At 37.3% G+C, this 20262-nt stretch overlaps 1 protein-coding gene across 2 annotated transcripts in view; it reads right to left on the bottom strand.

The window, feature by feature from the left end:
• MED23 (mediator complex subunit 23) overlaps window positions 1-18202 on the bottom strand; it is a 37623-nt gene extending 19421 nt beyond the window's left edge. Inside the window, exons 1-12 of one of the 2 annotated variants that reach the window (XM_009095220.4) lie at window positions 18055-18202; window positions 15342-15373; window positions 15151-15238; window positions 14235-14359; window positions 13983-14094; window positions 13115-13213; window positions 12466-12567; window positions 11445-11514; window positions 9766-9878; window positions 8512-8607; window positions 7957-7974; window positions 1321-1521 (exon numbers count right to left, since the gene is read on the bottom strand). In XM_009095220.4, coding sequence (XP_009093468.1) covers window positions 1321-1521; window positions 7957-7974; window positions 8512-8607; window positions 9766-9878; window positions 11445-11514; window positions 12466-12567; window positions 13115-13213; window positions 13983-14094; window positions 14235-14359; window positions 15151-15238; window positions 15342-15373; window positions 18055-18114 — 1116 coding nt within the window. In that variant the 5' untranslated portion in view covers window positions 18115-18202. The remainder of the gene's footprint in view (window positions 1-1320; window positions 1522-7956; window positions 7975-8511; window positions 8608-9765; window positions 9879-11444; window positions 11515-12465; window positions 12568-13114; window positions 13214-13982; window positions 14095-14234; window positions 14360-15150; window positions 15239-15341; window positions 15374-18054) is intronic. The other variant, XM_009095221.4, reaches the window with a different exon arrangement.
• Between the last annotated feature and the right edge of the window lie 2060 nt (window positions 18203-20262).

The following is a 20262-nucleotide window of genomic DNA, read 5'->3' as shown; positions in this document are numbered from 1 at the left end:
TCATGAAACTAGAAGGGCAGACTAAAACAGTTTCAGCAGAGAATTTTATAGCAGGACTTAGGCAGAAACATACATCATTTTCAGAAAGAAGGGAAATAGGTACACTAGTTGTAAGACATGAACAGACTCTGTGAGGACCACAACAATTAATGTTAAGACTTAAAATGCATTTAACTCCTGAACACCACTGCTTTGAAAAACTATCAACACTTAAATCTTGGTCTTAAATAGTCACCTTGTAGCCCTGTAGTGAAGTACAGTATTGCCACTGCTAGCATCAGGCCACAGGTTTTATAAACTCCTACTAAGGAAATCCCTGAGCCAGAACAACTTCGGTTTGCTTCATCTGGACTCACCTGGGATTTTTTGTTAATTAACTTCTTTATCTGTAACAGAAACTCTCTAATAACTAATATGCTACTCTTATCTTGCTTGCTGTAGTTTTATACTCAATTTTACAATTGTGTTGTATAATGCCTATTGTTTCAATGGTTCATTAACAGTAACTACAGGAATACAGCCCTGGTAAAATTAATTTCAGGGAAAACAAAGACAGCAGAGAACTACAATCCATCAAAAGTGGAACACAACATGCAGAGTAAATTTTTATGCAACATGGAACTGTAGACAAATGAAGACAGAGCAATGTGTTGTGCACATTGGAAACTGCATCTAAATAGCCACAAGCTGATCCTACAGCAAGGAGAAAACATCCCTACCCTACCATCAACAGCATACAGCTCTCTCAGCAAAGAGCTCTGGAGGACTGGCATCATCACCCTTAGAACTATAACCCTGAGCACCAGAGAAAAGGGAAAATACTAGTATCAGTTCAAATGGAATTATTACTAGGAAGTAATAATAACTTGGGACTGTGATTTCCAGTATCACCATAATTGGACAAATTACCTTTGCTTGAGTAGATTGATTAGACAAACAGCAAGTTCCTACATGGCATGTTTTTTCAGTCCACAAACAGAACAGGGCATTCACTCAGTTCAAAACTTGTTTGTAAACTGGATGCATGCCAACAGCACAGTACTTAGATCTTCTGAATTATGCCAGTTTATCTCTTTATTCTAGCTATTAGCACACTTTGAATCCAAATAAAATGCAACATAGTGTAACTGAATACACTAAAAACCTAGCTCATAGCACTGTAACTTGAGAATTTGACTTCTAGAGAGAACAGTGATTAAAAATTTAATTAATTCTTACACATAAGGTACTTCTTGCAGGGATGAGTGACACTTTTGAAAAAGATACTGTTTTTGCTTTTTAAATCCCTCTTACCATGTGGGAGTGATACAAACAATTTACCTTTTGATGGAGTGACAGGACCATATGAGGAAAACTTGCAAACTGAAAGAGCACAAAGAAAATGAGCTGGCTGGAGAGATGCTGCCACAGAAGCTGACTGGTTCCACCATCATCAAACTTCTCTTCAGTCTCAGACCGTTCCATGGCATACACCACAAGATCCACCAGCTGGTCCTCCAGCACAGGGCAACGTTGCTTGTGCTGTAAGGCAGAGATCAGATACAGTATTCCAAAAGCCTTGCCATTAACTCCAGAACTTGCACAGTTGCAGTTACAGTACAGTATTTTGACAGAAGGCTGGGAAGCATGAGATGAAGTCTGAACTTAAGTTAAGGATAAGCCAGTATATTAAAGCTGCATTATGTTACAGGTCACAATGATTTTTTACATTTTATCATATACTCTATAATTCCCCTACTCAGTTCCAAAACACAGCCCATCAATACACAGATCACATCTGGGGTTTTTTTTTTTCTTCTTTTTTTGCTGTTTCATAGAATATTCAGGCAAAATGTTATTTCTCTGATTCCACACTCACAGAAAACAAAGTCCATTCTTTAAACACACATGTGGGGGTTCTTTTATTTGGTTTGGGGTTTTTTTTGCTGTTTTTTTTTCTCATTCCTTCTTTTCTCCATTAAGTCCATTTCAAAAGTAGGGTTCACCATAAAGAAAATATATCAATTATACCATCAAATTCAGAGAAAGCATCCCAATACATGATGAAGGTATTTTATGACTATTCTCTTTTTCACTCTCATATTGGGTTCACCTACTGCCTGCAAATAGCAGCAGAATTAACATCTGGTTAATACCTCTATAACTAGATGCTGTCCTATTGACATAGCACCACAGGTTACAACATCAAAAAGGCTTGAGAATTAATCACTGCTGTGTTCTACATACTGTAAATAGAACAGAAATTACACATCAGAGTGAGGAGCCCCTTGGATGTTAGACTGCCACAGTCTTCTCACTAAGCTATGCAAACCCAGAAATAATTTAAAATACACACCATCTCTGATGATTTTTAATAATGATCAAATAAGGAATGCATTATATATTCAGAAACATACTGTTAGTACAGATGTATATAAAGTTGGTCCACTATCAGTAATTTGGAACTCAGATTATAAATCTGCAGTTCAACACTACCAAGTATAATGTCACATGTTACAAGATCTTCAGTGCAACAACTTTTTTTTATTATCTTGCATTTGTATTGTTACACTCATTTAATGTACTATAACTAAGAAAAAAAATCCCATGGAGAATTTAACTTGTCACAGAAACTGTTAGCACTTTGGAAATAATCTAACCTGTTTGTTTCAATGCAATCTGTTCTCAGGAATGATCACATGTATTAATTTTTTAATTTGGCCTGATGCCTGTAACATAATGCAGCCTTAAAGAAAAAATTATTACTTATGATACAAAAGAAAAGGAACTGAGCTGCTCAAACACTAATCATGAAAATGCATTATCCCTTTCTAGAGGCAAAAAGGTGTATGTAAAAAAGTTTAAAAAGATCACCCCAAAACTCATAAAACATTTCAGGGATGCCTTAAATGAATTCTTTGACTTACTAGCCAGGCAGCCTAACAAAAGGCTAATATAAAGATATAATAAAAGTAAAGAGAGATGCTGAAAGGAGATGCTTGTTCTACCTTCATTGATGGTACTCTTTAGCTATGAAAAAAAAAGAGATTCTCTTCAATTAAAAATAGAATGCAAGAATTGGAAAAGTTGACAAAATACAGTGAACAGCATCCCCTGTTGCATGCTCTTTGCCAGCTCAAAACTGCAGGAAGCTACAATTCCAGCTGTGCTTTCTTGAAGCATGCTTAACACAAACCTCTAGCTAAGACAGAAAGCACCGATGATACCTTTTCTCCCAGAACGCAATGTCATTATCACAGACCAACCACGGTACAGGTTACAGAGAGCAGTATTGGCACCATCCGTTCAGAACACTTGGGGTCTTTTGTGGCTCGTTTTTCTCCCCCTCCCAAAGCAACTAATTATGAAGCAGAGCAGGGTGCAACAGACAACACTACAGACTAGTTTATAATCCAGCATGCAGAACTATGTACAGGGCTTGAAATTTAATAGTTTGCTAAGCACTGGGTTAATGTCCAAAAACCTAATCACATTAGGTTACATTAATTTGGAATAAAGTTATTCAAAGAATACAACAGGAAAAATAAAATATTACTGTTAAAAAGAGAGCCAGAATTTCCAGTAGGAATTTTTGCTATTCTGAATAATTCTAAGACTGGGAAAAGTTTAAGAGCCAGGAAATTAAAAAAATGAATTCAAGCTTTTATACTAAAAACCACACTTTCATTGTGTTAAAAACAATTTTCTACGAGAAAAATAGCAGTATGTCACATTCGATCCTCATTAATTTAATTTTCTGGCAAATTTTCTTTTCTGTATTTTCAGTGAATATACATTTTTGCAAAGATTTTCTATCTACAGTTTCGGTACTCTTGAAAATAAAATACTGTGTTGCACAGGAATTTGCAGGATTGGGCCCTTGTTTTATTAATTGCTCATAGGTGAAAGAAAGCTCAGTATAAACTGAGATAAATAAAATTAGAGGTGAGATCTGATTACCCTAATAAATAAGTAGGAATTCATGTTTTGGCACACTTTAAGTGAAACAAAAACGAACAATAAAAAACCTCCAAATGCTCTTCTGGATTATGTATGAAAAAAATGTAACTGTCAAGATCACTGTGCTTTTCCCTAAAGTAAACATGACTCTAATTTTCTCAATTTGGTTGTACAAACACATTCTCCATTTTCTTATGAGAATAACATTTAAAGATCTAAAAATAAATAATTTCATTGAAAATATTAAACCATGAAGAAATGGGGGGGGTAGAATGGGGGGTTTCCGTGACAACTTGATGCTAACTTTTCTTGAGGCCAGCCCTCTAATGGATTAAGTGGTATTTCCTTAAGTAGATCAGAGCTTCAGTTGGATGGTGGCTTGTTGTTCCAATTTGGGTTTGAATTTTTAATTCCTTCTTGTTTTGGGATGTCAAGATAGGGTGGGTATCAAAGGGTGGGGCAGAGGCATGGCTAGCATTAGAAGTATTTCCTTAAAGAAAAATATTTTAATGAGTCAGTAAGGCTGGCTAATGGCTATGATAACTTTTCAGTATTTTAAACAAACAACATTTAGTAGATATCTACACTTAAGAAATGGATTCAGAAGACCAAAACACAGAGGCCAAGATTCCTACAAGAGTAAATGGTATCTCCAGAAGTCCAATTCAAAATGCCTAAAGTAGTTAAAACATGACAGAACTACTCCCATATTTCCATGTTCAAAAGCTGTACACTATGAGGACACAAAACCTTAAAAGATTATTGTTTATATTATACCTGATTCTATCATGTATCCCAACTTTGGTAGCCATTCTCAAGTTTCCCTCATTAAAAAAAGACTTTTATACTTATGCAAGGAACATATACTTGAGTGTTCTCAATGCACACCCTTACAACAAGAAATCTATAGAAAATAATCACACCCCTTAAACTAAGTACTTTGCCACATTATCACCAATAAAATTGGACAGTAAAATCCCACCATCAACCAGAATTTTAAAGATAAAAGTGAAAGCCAGTTTTTAAATATTGCATTATGTCATTCCTTTCACTTAACAGCTCTGCTTACAACAGCTTTCCCATGCTAAGTAGCCTGCTTTGTAGCTAGCACAGATTGCAACTACACATTTACCTGCAGAGTAAGGCATAGATAAGATCACTGCTGGTTTAAAAAGTGACCAGCCAAAACTATTTAAAAGAGCAAATAATTAATTCAATAGCTGCTAATTAAACATTTTTACATTACAGAAACAAGACATCTGAAAATTACCTCCTCTCTCAAATATTCCTCACAATAACAGTTTTTGATTGATTAGAGGACTGCAACAAGATCCTAACTGCAACTATGCAAGCAAAAATGGCATTTTATTCTTCATGCAAGTCTGTACATCCAGAGAAGGTAAAGATATAACCCAAAACCTCCAAAGAGAGTTCATGTCCTTAAGACATTACTTTAGTTCCATTTTAAGAAACAACCATAAGATCCCTAAACCAAACCTTAAAGTGGTATCAGTGCACTATGACACTCTGAACTGTTAATAATTTTCCAAAAAACCAAACTGTTATATGGTTCAAAAACTATTTTAAAAATAACTAAGAATTGAAATTGACACCTCAGCTAGCAGGACAATATAAGTTGACATACAATTGTTGAGTCATTTAGGTTGCAAAAAGACCTTTACGATTTCAACTGCAAACCATGATAATATAGAGGATAAAATACAATTTAAATCTCTACTTCCTATAGACCAATTCGAACATATATACAAGGGTATGTACTGTCCCACACAGAAGTACACAGTAGCAAAAACTCAGAGTCCCCAGACACCAACAAAAGAAACATTTTGAAGTCTATATTATTACATTTGGACTTAAAACCATATACTTGATAAGGTTATTGGAAAACCTCATCCCACAAGAAAACTTAGAATCCTGAAAGGAACACATGAATCTATAAACATACAATATTTTACCTTCATTTTTCTCCCTGCAAGGTTAACAGGACAGCTGGATTTGTGTATTTTTTACACAACTCAGAGATGGCTTGAGTGAATGATTTTCTAACACAGATCTGCTTAGTTAAGACTAAACCACAAAATTTCGCTGTTCATCTTCAAGAACTAGGACAAATCTGGCTGAACCATACCTAGATTGTGATGGCAAAAGATTCAAATGAAGGCTCCAATCCTGCAACTGGATCTGTGTAAATAGTTGACAGGGCATACAAGCAACTCCACATAATTAATGATCATAAATAAATAATGATCATTGCGCTGAGGTGTTTCTGTATTTAATCTGAAACAAACTTGGCACTATTTGCATTTCTAAGTGTCTTCTATTATAGTTCAATTTCTGCAGGTTATTTCTCTAATAATAAAATACAACATTATGAGCCATTTCACTGAAAGCATTGATATAGTTACACAATTTCTGAAAAGCATGCTACTATTTTTGTCAGGTGGCTACATTAAAAAATTGAAATGTAACACAAAGGTAATTTGTATCTAAAAACAAGTAAAATTTTAATGTTTTCCACAGTATAATAACGTTTAAATGGAACATATTTCCTGTTCTATACCACTTTACCACCCACCTCTATATCTGTATTTTCAACTCACGTATTTTCAACTTACAAATTTTCAACATCTTTATGCTGGTCTAACTGTAGTAGCACAGCTATAGTTCATGTTCTGTCAGCATTTCCTTTATAAGCTACATTCTTCATGTTTGTTCCTTGGCCATAAAAGTTCATGCCAGGATGAAACTTTGTGTAGGAATTCTTATACTACCAAACAAATTTTAAAAATATAATTTAATACATTTTATTTCTTCAATTACTTTTAGAGGATGGTGAAGTAGGAGTTAAAACCCAGCACTTTTAACATAAATGGTATTTTTTTCCATGAAAGGACAGACCATCCATAGTTAAAAGATTAAAATGGGTTCAACATAATTTTTGTCTGTATCTTGTATTATTTACCAGCTACAAGATGGATAGAGGATTAATTTTGTTTATCAACTCAATGCAAACACAGAAAGACACACAAATACTACTCATTTAAACAGTAAACCTAGCAGCTCAATTCCAAGGTTTAACATTTCAGCTGCTTTAAGTCTCAGGTACAAAAGATCATCATATACAACACAGAGTACTGTTAGCCAAGATGTAGGAATCTGTGCATTCAAAACCATTGTCCCAGTTCAGAAAATGCATTGATGTATTCCTTTACATTGGGAAATGTACACAAGGTTTCAGGATCATGTAAATTTTATAGTCAAGTTACAAACCTGAAAAAAGTTTCTTAAACGGAAACACTGACACAACCTTCACTATAGTATTGCAAACAGCAACGCTATTTTATAAATCTTAAACACTGCCTTTTTAAAGTAGGTGTGGCAATTATTAGTGTAATGAGGGATAAACTACAACACCCATAATTTAAAATTTCAAGTCCACTTTGTTGACTTGCCCAGGTGTTTATTCATTTAAACAAGTAGTCAAAATTTTAAGGAACTACTTTTTATGCAGTATTCTGCACTACTCTCACCTAGATGGGAGAATATTATAATTGCCTGTTGGGAAGTTCTTTACAGAAGCTTCCTAATGATAAGAAATTTTCACTATTAAACATTTCTTTTTTTAAATTATGTATTTACAGCCTTATATTTTTACAATTAAGTCCAGTGGATGGACTTTTTCCACTGGATTAAGGAAAGAAATTTTGAACTAAAAATTTCTCCTCAACTGAAAATTCCAGCAAAGTTGAAGTTACGACTGGTAAGGGAAATGGTAGCAGTCCATTCCAAGAAAAAATTTTAGTATCAAAGGACCACTGACTGTCAGCTTTATGCTATATCTCTTTTACCTCTAGAGAACTGTAGTGAGAATTTGCCCTTGACTAATGGTCCTGCCAATTTCAAGCCCTGACTGTACATGTATTCTCTACCTGGAATCAGTGGCTACAAAGCGGCCAGCGTATCGTTAGTCACAATACAACAGTAAGGTTGTGAACATACCTGAGCAATGTTCAAGGTCTAGAGCATTGGAGGATGGGCAGGACAAGACAGGACAGAACAAAAATAAAGGAAGAAAAAAAGAAAAGACAAAACAGTGACTATGAGGCCAGCCTCAAGGATCCCCAAGTCAGACTAAGCCCCCCCATTCTAAAGTTTCAAAAGAAAAAATGTAACAAAACAAACCCAGCTTCCAACTATTCTAGTACTATAACATTCCAATATAACAGAGTACAACAATGCTTTAAAAATCAACGAACAACAACCAGTCTCCTACTGTCTGTCAAAGGTGAACTTGAGGCTGGCCTTATAGGAAAAAAAAGCAATGCAAAAAAAAATCATATTTTAAATATCTACTTTTCAATTTAACATTCGTAAAGCAATATACAAATGATAGGAATAACAGTGTCCAATTAACCTAATATGATCTCATAAAAAAAAAAAATCACTCTCTGTACCTAAACTGTTTTGCTTAGTTAGCTATAGCAAAGAAAAGAGAAAAAGAATAGTGCAGATTCTATGCAGAATTAAATCACGTGTTATAGCACAGTACAGTACCTGCTTATTCAGACCTAGCATATTGCAGACCATATCCCTTGAATACGGTTGCTCCAGCACATATCTCAACAAAGCAGTCTGTGGCTCAAACAGATCCTTGAAAAAGAAACAAGCAATCACATACAAACATATACTGCCTCAAGATTATTTTTAATACTGAGCTTACATTTATCCGAATAAATAATGTAAGAATGAATGTTTAATTTATGCAGGTATGTATTATCTGGGAAATTGTCTTGCTCTCTGGTAACTAAAAGAAATGGGAAGATAATCATAGTTCTTAAGAAGTGGCAGATTTTATGAGGTCCGAGTCAAAGAACATTCTTCATCCAATAGAAGGATGGTACACTTCTTGGAACAGCCTTGAACTCAAAGGAAGCAAGGTAAGACAACTGAAGAAATGCACCAAAACTCATAAAAATCAGGACTGATGTGAAGAAATCAGATATGAAAAAACTGCTCATTGCATCTTCCCACAGCCTGAATCACTTTATATAAAAATATTATCTGGAGTTGGGTTCAAAACAAACAGAAGGAGCTGATTCCTCATGCAACATTAAGCTGGAATGTAGCACTCATCATCAAATGAATGTTGAGGATACTAAATGCTTAAAGGGGCTCCATAACAGTCTGAACGAGTATTTGGGAGATGAAGGTTTACTAAATACAGAGAAACCACATCTGTGTCAGGAAACACACAAAATTATAATGGCTGTAGATTGTAAGCACTATACCTATCACTAGACATACCGTATTTCCTTTCTAAGACATCTAAGGTATGGGGAATGGGATGCAGGACAACATGGATTTTTGTCCTGATCCTTTAAATTCTTTCAGTACACCACTACTTCACATTCAGAGTTTTAAGTTTAAATATGCAAACTAAGTTTGAATTGTAAATTATCTTTCCTATGGAACAATGAAGAGCACAGAAAAGAAGACATTACTTTCCCATTCTTTTCCATCTAGCCAATTCTCCAATCAATTCTCTGCTCTCACTTGCTCTCTCACATGCCCACAAAGCACATTAAATTATGTCTCATGTTCTTCAACAATCTGGACAGCAGTTATGCCAAACACTACTTTCCAGGTCCTCTGTATATAGCTTGAAATCATTGAAATATAAAACATCTGCACCTTCAAAGTTAGCCTAACTGGAACAGATATTCACAGTTGAAATTTTTCCCTGCTTTAATGACACAGAAATTTTGTTTTACTGAATATAACAGGTTTAACAAGTTTCACAAGGCATACCTTATCATATGGTAAGAGACCTTTCAAAGGAAAACGAAGGGTTGTAGGATCCAGCTTCCATGAGTTACACATGGCACCAGAGTTATTTACCACAGGAAGGAGACTGCAGCGACCTATATGCAATGAAACACAAATTCTCAACCAGTGAAACTGGCCCATTGCCTAATTGTTTTGATGCAAAAACTGGTCTCAGCCACTTTTATGCTCTCCTTAAATTTCCACTGTTTAAAGGTTCTACCACAAGGATTGCTTCAAACTGATTTTATTTTTTAACCAGCTTTCAACTAATAAAATATCTATGCAGTAAAGTCCCCATTAATTCACACTGGGTACCCCAAAAATAAAAGTATTTGCAAACATCAATCTATGAGGACCCTTAGATATTACCGGAATATTGTTCCCCTGCCATTGCTTGGGATTTGATTTTGGCAGACTGACAGTTTCCACAAAGAAAATAGCCTTATAAACCTAAGTATAATCTAGTCTTTCAATTTCCCTTCACTGACCCTTGTGGGCAAGATTGCGTTCAGTAAAGCGATCGAAGACAGTGTGTGTATTCCAGTTAAAAGTCAATGAAAATCCAGTCAATTCAGTCAGCATAGCCCAGTGAGACCAGAACACATGAAGTGTGTTTGGTAGGCTAAATTTACAGTTGTTAGTCAGTGTAGATTAGACAACTAGCCTTTACTTTAGTTGCTTCAACATAAGCACCTGAACTGAGCCCCAAGCAAACCTGTATACCAGCATGCAAATTCAGGTGTCTCAATTTTGACCTCTCTCCAGCTCAAATTCCATTACTTCTATTATCCAAACTGGCCATATTATTATCAGATAAAACAAGAAGTAAATAAATATTTATTTCTTCCCTTCAATTTTATCTATACAGGTTATTTACACATACAACAATTGAAAAAACAAAATGTGATCCCTGTCAGCTATATAAATAAAAGCTATGCCACACTTTCAATACTTATGATGCTTCTGAAACAAAATGCTTTGGAAGCATTACAGATGAATTTACATTTTTAATCTCTGCACTAAAGAACTCCATGACAATAAACCTTGCTCAGAACTAATGCAGCTCTTATTAAACTACTCAAAGCAAATAGAAAACATTTTTATCTTTTGAAGAAAAATGCAGCAGGAATCACATTAAAAAAGCCAAATTCTGACCATCAGATTTCTAACAATAAATGAAGATGAGCATTTCTTTCACAGAAATGTAGAACGTGTACCATCTGAACTAGGAAACATTCACCCAAGAAGCCAGCAACAACAGAGAAGAGGCTGAGCAAATCTCCAATGGAAACTGAAGTCAAAACACTCCAAGACTAACACCCCAGTGGATATGTATTAAGTTGGGCACAGAAAACCTACAATTTCCTTACTCTACTAGTGACCTGCAGTTACAAACCATATGACCATGTAACAACTAGCACAGTTCCACTACCAGCAGGTAGCAAAGAATTATTTTGATCTCATCAGTGAATTTTCTCTGTCAAAACAGAAACTGAAAGGAACCAAGTCTGAGAACAAACTGACAAGGGCAGAGGTACTAGATGAAACATAAGATCTGAATTATTTTGCTTAGCTGATAGAGGTCCCAAGAGGTTCTAAGAAAAAAATAGTTCAAAATAAATTAATTCATGTTAAAGTCATTCATTAAGTCATTGTCTTACCACAAATAGAATTTATTCTTGCTGTAGGTCTGAAGGTATCCACAAAATCTGATACTAAATTACCTAGTAACTGGGTGAGAAGAGGAGAAAAAAATTAGGGTTTAAGTTCCAGACATCAATAAGGAATATTTAAAACTTAAAAATATATACATGTATTGTTTTTAATAAAATATGCAGAAATCTGCCAAAATAACTAGCTCCCTATTTCAAAAAGTTGGAAAAATCATCTGGAACACAAAACCACAAAATGAAAACTGTGGCATTAGAAAGGAGGTGCAGGAAGCACTCTTCCCCTTTTGCACTCATGCAGGAATTTATATAAGAAATGTCTCCCATGCAAACTACATTATTTGAAAGCATAACACTTAGAAACAAGGAAATTTAAACTATAATTTCTGTTCATAACAAATCTCCATCACTGAATAACAATTCCACATAAAAAAATGACCCAAGTTAGTACAATCTACTTTAAATCTTCTCTCAAAAGACAGTAACAATTTTCCCAGTAATACAGCGGAGTTGGGATCTTGCCCTTTTCCAAACACCTAGTTATTTTAGCAGAATGCAAAATTAAAAACTGGATCAATATTACATTATTTTTCTGAAACAATGACAATTTTGACTCCACCAGAGCCCCAAATATCTCTATATAACTGAGTTTAAACATAGAAAAAACTGGTCAACTATTTAAAGTGATTTTTCTTCTCCTGAAGCTATAGAGAAAGCACACAGTGGTAGCTATGCATGACCTGCATTTCCAAACGTATTCAACAACACCAACTCAGTGCTTCAAAAGTTTTGAACATCAGACAGACCACAGATCAAAATTATGTCATAAGTTTCATGCAAGAACACAGGGAGCTGCTGCTGCAGTCACATCAAGCCTGTATCTTCATTTATGTGACAAAACACAAAGCTTACTGTAGAGCAGATTTTAAATTTTCACATGAACTTCGTTTTAAAATATAGGTGCCGTGGGCAACAAAATTCCAGGGTACATTATTTTATATCAAATCATTACCCAGTGGGGAAGTTTTCCTTCAGGATATAGTTTTCTGATTTCTGTAACTGCAAAGTAGGCAGGCAGCAAACAAGCATTTCTTTCCAAGATGTAGGCTACCACCTATAAATAAAAAATACACCAGTGTAAAAGACCCTGGATAGGGTAAATGAATGTGTAATTTGTCTAACAGTCTGAGACAGCCCACTAAAACAGATACAAGAATTAAAATACTTTTTCTTAAGTTGTGCTCTGATAGCAATACTTAAATAATTCTCAAACCTGTTTTTAATTGTACAAGCATAAGTTAGACTGTTTGAGCCTTAAGATCATGCCTCTATGTCTGCCCATAAAGTACAGAAAAAAATACCTATTTTTATTCACTAAGGAAAAACTATTACTCATTATTATATCCTATACATCTTATCTTAAGCAAGTCAAGTATTTGGCCTGACTCTCTTATTAGGGATTTTAACACTTACAACATCCCACAAAAGCACTTTGTTTACTGCATAAACTGCAATTGCAGTAAAGAATTTGAACACAAAGAGTAAGACTTTCCTGTTGAACTATACCAACAATCAGAGCTATCCCAACCATCAGAAACCCACTAATAACAAGAGAATGAGGCCTATCTTCCTCTACAGCGGCATAAAATCCATATAGTTACCTCTCTTGCTGCTAAAAGCTGCTGTACAACAGCTGAGCTCACAGTGTTTGGAATTGTTAGGATTTTCTCTAGGATGACTTTCAGCAGATCACGCACACCCTGAAAGAAAGCACACAAAATTAATGTTCCTAGATATTCCTCATTTCTGATAGAAAGATTACACAATCAATATGGTCAGACAATATTTTGACAGAAAAATTAGTTGTTCCTGCTAAGTGTCAGAAGACAAACTGCTTCTGAGAATATTAATACCGATTACATTAAAATTTAACACTAACTACATTAAATTCCTTATGGAATGTCTCAGTCTTAGGATGCTCCAGAAGAGAAATTAACTGTTGGTATTTTGATGTGCATCCAGAGACATCCAACCTACAAAGCCTTCTGCAGCCTGACCAGAGCACAATGTTGTATTTTGTGTTTTCTGCTCTAACATCATCAACAATGCAGTGAGGTGATTCTCTGCAAGACATGCATGATCTCCTACTCCTTCTGTTGGAGCTGTACCATGCCAAGGACTCAGCTTTCAGGAGCTTTTCCACTGTGTAGCAACAGAGGTAAAGCAGATGACAGAATTCCAGCCTTAATGCTTGGTAGTTTTTATTTTCCAATGTTTACCACTTCTGCAACTGCATTGGGGTTATTTAGCTTGTAACTGAAAATGGAGGAAAGGGAATGTAACAGAAAAGTGTATGAAGAGTTACACTGTAAACACAAAATTATCTCTTAGGGTAAAGTTCAAAAAGATTAAAAGTGCTCACTGAATTTTTTTTTGTAATAAAAGTAGACTTCAAAAAACTGGATGTCTCTTAGATAAAATCACAAAAACAAAGGTAGCAAATAACATGTTTTTGCAAAGAGAAAATACCTTGTAGTCTACACCTCCAATAATCTTCCGAACCAATTTGAATGTTAACGCCCACAGCTGAGTCCTTTCCCACTCAAGTGTATCAGAGTTTATCAGAGATTCACACACCATCCTAGCAGAAGAAGACAATGCAAGAATGAACGGCAGATAATAAGCGCATGTTTCCCAGCAGTAACTGTACGATGTCATTGCAAAAACACCTCCAATATTACATCTTCCATGTAGCTAATCAATTACTCCAACATGGCTCACCTGGGTGGCAAAAGTCCAGTTTCTACCGCCATGGCTAGGCAGTCATAAAGAAAAGAAATTCTTTTAGGACTATGTTGGCTATGTATGAATCTTACGATCCACTGGACACACTGTTCATGGGACTCCTGAAAAAACAACAGAGAGGAGAAAGAATGTATTTACAGGTAGTGAAACAAATTATAAAATTCATATAGTACCCTACTAGGAAAAAAAGAAACTAACACAAGAACAGGACTACAAATCAGTAAAAGTGATCCAGTTGCCCAACCTATAGTTTTTCCTACAAGTCTTTTGATCTTATTTTGATGATGCTCACTTGTCTAGCAGAAGTTGAGGTCAGCTGTCCAGTAGAGGAAGCATCTCCTAGTTTAACTACTGATTTCTATAGTCAACTTTGGTTTTCACAAGTTAGCACAGACTAAAGTAAAATAGAACTGTTATACATTACTTTTTCCCTTTCACAGTTATAATCAAATTCAGTGAAAATAGAGATGAATAGGCCTCCAATTACGGAACAGTGTCTGGAGGTATCTAGCTTTTGAAAGGTGATTTTTCAACTTTTTAACAGTCTTATTTTATTTTTTTCTCTTTTACCTACTTATTCACTTCTACCAAAAATTCTGTAACAAACTACCTTTTATTATTTATTTCTTTACTGTTACACTTCTATTTGCTTTTTTTTATTTGCACTGTACACCAACCTCTGCAGAACAACTATTTAACCTTACAAATCTCCAAATTACCTTTTTTTTCTTGCAAAGTCTTCCTATACTCCTTACTATGCCATGTCTGAAACCAGATTCTGAATGACTGGACAGAGACCTTACTGCTTAAGTGTTTGTCTACTAGAAAAGGTATCTTTATATTAAAAAAGCATATAAAGTACAAAGATGTAAGCGACAAATCAAATGTGAACCTGGGAAAGACTGCTCCAGAACTGTCTAAAAGCTCCCAGGCAGCTGATCAGTTTGGTTCTCTCATCTTCAGGAGTATCCATAAACATCCTAATGCAAACAAGAACATTAGTTACTAGCAGTACCCAGTGAAACAAGTAGAAAAATACATTTACATATAAAACCTTGCAAAATAAAGCAGTATTACACTTACCCAGGAAAAGCTTCTTCAATAACTTCTGTTTTCTGTAAGACAAAAACCCCAAGTGAGCTACTGTTAGAAGGTTTGTATGACTATCATGGCCCCAGGATGAAGCACAAAAGACAAAGTCACATTGTTATGGGACTGTACCAGAGAATGATAGGTGTCTTCTGCTAAATCACATTATTCCAAAGATGAGATTGCTTTGTTTTCATACAGACTGTTTTCAAAACTGTTTTCAAAAGTTGTGGATCCAGATATCCAGATTAAGCCTTGTTTCTTTGTTTTGGGTTGGTTTGGGTTTTTTGGGGTTTTTTTTGTCTTCTTAACACCTAGAGATTAATTCACTTCTCAAAACTGGAGAAGTTGTTTGATTGCATTATTACAGCTTTCTTCTCATCATTTGAAAAATTATTATTTTTGAATTCTGTTAAGTTTTTGCCTCTCTTATGTTCCATGACACTCAGTTACACAAATTAACTAAATACAATTACTTTCTTATCCAAATTTAGATCCCTTGCTTTTTAAATTTTATTGAATAATGTAATAGTCTTGTACTAGGTAAAAAAACTAGAAATGAATATTCAATTTATCTCCTGTAAGACCTTGCTTTATCCCCTCCTCCCCAGCCCTTTTTCGACTTCATTTTGCTCAAAGGCTTCTACATCAGTATTCTAAAACTTCAGCAAATAGGTTCTGGAAAATATTATCCTAAAGACTTTTCTACCTTTTGTAAGAGTTTCGTATTATACTCAGGTGTGATCTATCACTGACCATTATGTATTTTCATTGTCACATTGCCAACATAAAGGCATGTAACTAAATCAACTTTTTGGTGGTTCCTTTTCCATCATTTGGCCCAGAATTGTCTGTTACTGCTACACAAGAAGCAAAGCAGAAGCTGACACTCATCTGATCTGCACAGAAAGTCAGGTAAGGTTTGCTGCTGTCCACCAAGTCCATACCAATGGCAGGGAAAGCAGTAAGTTGCTATTTTATCAGTTATGGCTCCAAAAATACAGAGAAATTTTCTCATTAACTGTTTTGTTAATGTTCCTTACGAATTTTAGGCAAATAACAGCACATAAAAACAGGTCGTGTGACAACACAGGCAAATGACTATGTTAAAAATGCAAAGACAATCTGAACAGCAATGCCAAAATGAGAAATCAGTCACGTGTAGACAACTAATATGCTACAAGCAACTAAACACTACTACACAAAGAAAAGTACAAATTGCATTTTATAATACCAACTTAGAAAGGTTGAAATTCATCACATGAAAATAATTTTCAATTGCTCTGAGACCTACAGATTCTTTGCACTTCAGACATTTCAATCAGCTCCTGTCACCCCAGTGTTTCCAACTGTGAATGTCTTGTATCTACCAAGAAGCTCACTCATTTGTGCTCCACACAAGTGTAATTAATGATGCACTGACTTGGCTTCACAAAGGGAAAGTCCTGTTTAACTAATTTAGTATCTTTCTATCACAAGGTCACCCACCTAGAGAGGACAAAGAGAAGGCAGTGGAAGTACTTCTTCTGGATAATGCTTTTAATACTACCCCTCACAGCATCCTTCTGGACAAGCTTTTGAACTATGGGATAAGGAGGTTCACAGTGTGCTGGGTGAAGAAGTGGCCGGAGGTCAGAGCTCAAATGGGTGCAGTCAGAGAGGCTGCATCTGGCTGGTGATGGGTCACCAGTGGTGCTCCTCTGGGTTCAGTTCCAGAGTTCAATATATTTATAACAGAGCAGGAGGTAAATGCACCATTAGCAAATCTCCTGATGTTACTAAACTGACAGATGCTGTTGACTCTCTTGAGGGATGAGAGGCCTTACAAAGGAATGTGGATAGACTGGAGCACTGAGGAGTCAGTGACACGAAATTCAGCAAATGCCAGATTCTGTACCTGGGACAGAGTAATGCTGGGTACAAGTATCAACTGGGAGAGGAGTGGCTGCAGACGAGCCCTGCAGAAATGGATCTGGGAGTGCTGGTTAGCAGCAGTTCAGTGTGAGCCAGCAGGGAGAGCCAGGAGGGCAAACCCCTTCCAGGGATGCACCTAACCCTGTGTTCAACCATTCAGACAAAAGAGGTGACTATCCCGCTGCACTCAGCTTTGGAACAGCCACACCTCGAGTACTGGGAGCAGTTCTAAGGCCTTGAATGCATCCATGGGTAGGCAGCAAAGCTAGGTAAAGTGCTGGAAGGAATGTCGGAGGGAAAATGGAGGAGAGGAGGCCTTTGGGCTAACTGTGCTTCGTTTCGCAGACAGCATCATGCGTGTGTATTCCCACAATCTGATGATGCCATTATGCTGGCTCGTCTGCTCGGGACATCCATCTTCTCCTAGTCTCCTTCAAAATTCCTTAAACTGTTGATTTTACAGTAATCAGCGCTCTGTAATTCGGTATTGGCCAAGCACGCTGTTTCACGCCCAGTCCTACTCTGCCCAGCTTGGAGGGAGACGGCAGCCCTGAAGGAGCTGTGGAGCCCAGCGGGGGCAGACGGCAGCTCTGAAGGGCCCTTCCCTCACGGCGGGAACAGCGCCAAACACGGCCGGGAACGGCGACGGGGCTCCACCGCCATGAAAACCAAAAGCATCTCTCGCACCTGCTTTTCATCTCCTTCAGGACGGCCCCACCCCAGAGGGAGCACTGCGGGCCGCAGGGACCCGGCAGCGGCCCCGGCAGCGGCGGCGCTCCGGGGACGGACTCACCACCACCTCCTCGAAGATGCTCTGCAGCTGCGTCTCCATGGGCACCATGGGGATCGCCATGGGGACGGCCGGGCCCCGCCGGGCCCTTTGTCAGGCTCAGGCAGCGGCGCCAACCCCTCCTCGTCCCGCCCCGCCGGAAGCTCCGTGCCGAATCCCGCTCCCCGGGCAGCGGCTGCTCGGCCCGGCCGTTCCGGGCGGCGCCTCCCGCAACGCGAGGAAGGCAGCAGCGTCTTAGAACTTGGGAGTCACTTTGTTTTGTTTTTCTTTTTGCAAAAATATTCGCTTAGGCTTCTTTGGTTTTTGAATAATTCATTCTTTGAATAAACTTTTCTTAGAATATTTTGGCGAAATGCTGGTTCTGGTCTTTTCCGGCAAGGGCCCCTTGCGTTTTCATGAGATCCCTCTCTGCAGGGCTGATCTCCAGCCACTACTCTGCCTATTTCTGGTTGCCTCCAGTTCGGTGTAATTACTCTGGAGTTATTAATTCCTGTAGTAAGTCACAGAACAATCTGAAAATGCGTTTATCTAAAGACACCCAGGAGCACAGAATCACGGCACTGCAGAATGGGTCGGGTTGGAAGGAATCACAGTGGATCATCTGCTCCGAGCTCCCTGATCAAGCAGGGCCATCCCAGAGCACATGGCACAGGATTGTATCCAGACAGTTCTTGAGTATCTCCAGTGAGGGAGACTCCACAACCTTTCTGGACAATCTGTCCTGGTGCTTGGTCACCCGCACAGTAAAGTTCTTCCTCGTGTTCAGCTGGAACTTCCCGAGGATCAGTTTGTGCCCATTGCCTCTTGTCCTATTGCTTGGCACCACTGAGAAGAACCTGCCTCCATCTTCTTCTGGCACCCTCCCTTCATATACTGATAAGCCTTGATGAGGTCCCCTCTCAGTCATCTCTTCTTGAAGCTGAAAAGGCTCCCTCAGCTTTTCCTCATAAGAGAGGTGCACCAGTCCTGGAGTCATCCTCTTAGGCCTCCACTGGACCCGCTCCAGGAGCTCCATGTCACTCTTGCCAGAACTGGACAGAGTAAAATGCAATAGTATTTTAAAAAGGATATAATAGTATTACTTTAGAATCACAGAATTAAGGTGGGAAAAGACTTCTAAGAACATCTAATCCAACTGCCAAGCCCATCAGCAAACCATGTCCCCAAGATCTACAGCTATACATTTTTTGAACACTTCCAGGGATGGTGATTCTACAGTTCCCTGATCAGTCTGTTTCAATGCCTAAATACCCTTTCAGTGACAATTTTTTTCCCAATATCCAATCTAAACCTCCCTTGGTGCTACATGAGGCCATTTCCTTTTGTCCTATAACTTGCTACCTGCAAGATGTGGCTGATCTCCACCTGTCCACAGCCTCCTACCTGGCAGAAAGCCTTAAAAATATATATATGCAGAGGTTTTTTATACTAGAAAGAAATGTAAAAACCTGAGTCTAGACAGTTCTAAAATTTTGTGTGTGTTTGATGCTGACGCTGTATTTTCTGAGCTGTCTGTGGATGTTTGGCTGCAAACACCCAGCTAGTGCTGGTAAACAGATACAAACTTATGTCTTCAACAGAAAAATAAAGCTGATCAAATAAAGTTGATCAGACATTGATCCCTGTCTGATCAACTGTCAAGCTGATAACTAATTAACATTTTCAGTCTTGAACTTGAGTTCGAAATAACAGAGTGTACTCATGGGGGAAACACTCACATGGAATTGGGTAGACAGTTACTTGTTTTAAATGTAAACAGCTTTTGTGTAAATAGGCCTGGAAAAATATATAACATAAACAATGAGAAATGTTATAAGTAAATTTAAGAAGTACAACAGAAGACAGTGATACATGGGGCATCAGTGCTTGCACAGCTAGCAGAGATGTGTGTTGTAGCCAACGGGCACAGGATGCTGTGAAGTCAGTGCTTTCTTTTCAGCAATGGGAAATACCTGGTTAGGAAACAAATAATGCTTACATGTGTATTATTTACCTAAGTATACATGCAACAGATGATCATTGAAAACAGAGTGGGTGCAATTGAAGGTCTGCTTGTGCTTGCACATTGTCTTGCTCTTAGAATTGGGTTGCCCTCGGTCTTAACATGAAGTTAAGAACAATTCTGTAAGAATTGCTCTTTATACTCTTCATTGTATGTTAATTTAAAGAGTGTTGCACAACAATCTGACATGCCCATGTGTGTCCCATCAA

The sequence above is a fragment of the Serinus canaria genome, chromosome 3 (assembly GCF_022539315.1).
Source record: "Serinus canaria isolate serCan28SL12 chromosome 3, serCan2020, whole genome shotgun sequence".
In the NCBI taxonomy this organism is placed as follows: domain Eukaryota; kingdom Metazoa; phylum Chordata; class Aves; order Passeriformes; family Fringillidae; genus Serinus; species Serinus canaria.
This window is presented reverse-complemented; position numbering and strand designations above follow the sequence as displayed.